A 3,198-nucleotide genomic window follows, 5' to 3' on the forward strand; every position below is an offset into this window, starting at 1 on the left:
CCCTGCTCCACCAGAGGACATCAAAAGCTCATGGGGTGCAGCCACCCAGAGCAATGATAAGACCCAAGTTCTGCAGCCCCTGGGCTCCCTCATCAGCTCCATCCAGAGATGTTTTTGGCTTGGACCAAACCCCACCTCCTGAAACTCTGCCGGGTGGAAGTGGGGGGACAGAGCCAGCCCCAGGGCTGGTCTGGATAAAGGCAGAGCCCACGGGCAGGGAAATGGGGGGAGCGTGGCAGCCACCTTGGGGCTGATGCTGCAACCTGGGGTGGCTGCTGCCCTGCAGACCGTGGTCCCCAAGGATGCAAATGCCACGCGTGTCCACGGCCACTGCAGGGGAGGAAAGGGAAAGGCAAGAGGGATGGAGGCGGGGGTGAGGGACACAAATGGGGTCCCACGTATTAAACACCGACGGGGGTCGAGTCTCTGTGCAAAGCCAAGTCCTGGGAGAGGCGCAGGGTTAGAAAACCACGGACTGCAGGAGGCGGAAACACATCATCAGGTCCAAGGGGATGGGGGGTTTCAGGAGGTTCCCGTCCAGCCGCAGGTACCGGAGCCGGGGGACGCTGTCCAGGTCGGAGGGGGAGAAGTCGTGGATGGACATCAGCGAGGTGGGGCAGATCTGCGTCCCGTTGATTTCTGCAGGGAGCAGAGGAAAAGCGGGAGGCAGGTTAGAGGAAAGGGAAGGCAAAGAGGGATGCTAGAGCTGCACACCAAATTGGGGTTGGTTTGCTGCTGAGGGGGAGAGTCCCCAACCTCTCCCAGAAGAGAAGAAAATCTCGCTTTTGTTGAGAAACGAAGTAGGTCACGTTCAGCCAACGCGCGGTGAGGGATGCAGTGTCATTTGGGAGAGAAAAGGGATTATTTCAAACGTGAAACCTGCCGAGCCAGCCCTAATCCTTCAAAAGAACATCAAGGAAACACGGTCCCAGCACCGTAGCGCTGAAGATAACGTCAGTAACCGGCTCGTTGCTCGCCTCTGGATTTCCACGTGTTTCTCCCCACCCCAGGGTCTGCGCTATGGAAAATAAACCTGGGGATTCTTACGTTGTTACCCAACTCCAGGGACTGAAACCTTATAAAAGCTGGGTAAAATAGACAAAAAAAGAGCTGGGTCATGGTGTCCATGTGGGGAACTCCCTATGGAAAGTCCTAGCAGGACCTGGGTACCAGGTGTGCATGAAGCCAGCAGCAGCCACCACCTACACCCCAAGCTCCCCTTTGGCTCCAGTTTGGTGGTGCTTAAATAAAATGCACATTAAGCAGCATCTGAAGCAAATTTTCACCACTGTGTCATTATTCCCTGGGAACCAAGCCCCTGCAAGAAGGGATGTGGCTTTGTGAGGGTTTTGTCCCTCTCCCTGGCATCACATCCCATAACGCTGTTAGTGTTTGCCTGCAAAGAGCACTGTGCCTATGTTCAGTGCCCTGTTTGGGCAGGAGCCATCCCACTAAAGCTTCTCTGTGATTTTACAGCCCCTCTTTGGCAGCGGACCACTCATACACCTAAAGACACCGCCATCCCCGCACGATGAACACCGCAGCGTGGCAGCACTTGTGGCACATCGCTTGTGGGGACCAGGCTGTGTCGCAGGCGAGAAATGGCCTGGGTGGGTCCTGCAGCCCCCATACACCCCACCACAGCCCCCATACACCCCATGACAGCCAGAAATGGAAGATCCCAGCACAAATTTCCTGGTTTTCTGGCAGGAGCGACGCATTCTTGCTTCCCACAAACAGCAAGGACAGCAGGTTGCTGGTCCTCTAATAGCGGAAACATCTGGGGTGGCCAGGAATGGGTCTCTGCCTTCTTCTCGGATGCGCTAGCTGCGTTTACACGTTCCACAGGCCAGCACCTCTCCCATGAGATCGCACTGCTTCGCCTGGAACGGTGCGAAAGTGCCATTGCTTTGCCAAGGCAACCTCCATCGCAGCCTTGTTCTCCCTGTTCCTTCCTCCGCGAGGCTCAGCTCGGGAGCGAAGCTGGGTTATTTCTAACCATCTTGCCTGCGTGTTTGGCATCTGTTCTTAAAATATGTGCACAGACTCTCCTTTTTAAACATCCCTGTTTCCGAGCCCTGCTGGGAAGGAACCGCTTACATGGCAGGTGGCCCCAAAGAAGAGCTGCCCATGATGATGAAGCAGAAAAGCCTTGTAGCACAGGGGGGAATTTAGCTCTGCTCAGCTACCTCTGCTCCTCAGCTACCACCCTGGTCCTCACGTCACCCTTCCCCACATGCACATCCATCCTCCTCAGCGCCTTGTTCACCTACAAAGAGCCCCCAGCTCATCTCACCACCCCTCTGAAGTTCACATCCCACTGGGTGATAAATGGCCTTTTTTAACAAAAAGCTTGCCATCCTCAAGCCCGTCTGCTCGCCCACGACCCCCCGACCGGTCGGTGTGACTCACTTTCAATGGAGTTGTTGTTCAGGTAGAGGTGCTCCAGCTTGGCACTGATGAAAGGGACGTTGGTGAGCTTGTTGTGGGCCAGGTGCAGCACCAGCAGGTTGGTGAGGTTGAAGGAGTTTTTGGGGAGCCCCTTGTCAGAGATCTGGTTGTAGTTGAGCCGGATGAACGCCAGGTTGGGGAACTCCTTGAAGTAGTCACTGGGGATGTCCTCAATGTTGTTCCTGTCCAGGAAGAGCTGGTGTATGGCGCTGGGCACCCCGGGGGGCATTTTCCTCAGGATGTTGTGGGCGAGGTTGAGTTGCATGAGGTTCTTGAGTCCCTTGAAGGTGTTTTTGTTGAAGACCCCATCGCTTAGCTTGTTGTGGTGCAGATCCAGGAGCACCAGGTTCTCCAGCTTGTTGAAGACCCCAGCGGGGATCTTGGAGATCTGGTTCCTGCTCAGACGCAGCTGCTCCAGGTTGGGCGGCAAGAAAGCAGGCACCTCCTTGAGCTGGTTCTTCTCCATGTAGAGGAAGATGAGGTTTTCCAGCTTCTCCAGCACCCGCCTGTCCACCTTCCGGATGCGGTTGTTGTCTAGGTTGACCCATTTCAGCCCGGTGGCGTTCCTGAAGGACTCCTCGGGGAGGTCGTCGATGAAGTTGTTCTGGAGGTAGAGGTAGTGGATGCGGGACGGGATGATGGGGACCTTCCGCAGGTTGCGGCTGTCACAGTAGAGGGCAGAGGGGAAGTCCGGGGGGCAGTAGCATTCTCGGGGGCAGTCGGGGAAGATGGAGGGGGGACCCGGTG

At 56.2% G+C, this 3,198-nt stretch overlaps 1 protein-coding gene across 1 annotated transcript in view; it reads right to left on the reverse strand.

Annotated features, from left to right (window-relative positions):
- Positions 1-327: 327 nt before the first annotated feature.
- PRELP (proline/arginine-rich end leucine-rich repeat protein) overlaps positions 328-3,198 on the reverse strand; it is a gene marked incomplete at its 5' end in the record, with an annotated part of 3,028 nt that continues 157 nt past the window's right edge. Inside the window, 2 exons of the mRNA XM_010183844.1 lie at positions 328-639; positions 2,413-3,198. Coding sequence (XP_010182146.1) covers positions 461-639; positions 2,413-3,198 — 965 coding nt within the window. The remainder of the gene's footprint in view (positions 640-2,412) is intronic.

The sequence above is a fragment of the Mesitornis unicolor genome, unplaced genomic scaffold, assembly GCF_000695765.1.
Source record: "Mesitornis unicolor isolate BGI_N332 unplaced genomic scaffold, ASM69576v1 scaffold31694, whole genome shotgun sequence".
NCBI lineage: Eukaryota > Metazoa > Chordata > Aves > Mesitornithiformes > Mesitornithidae > Mesitornis > Mesitornis unicolor.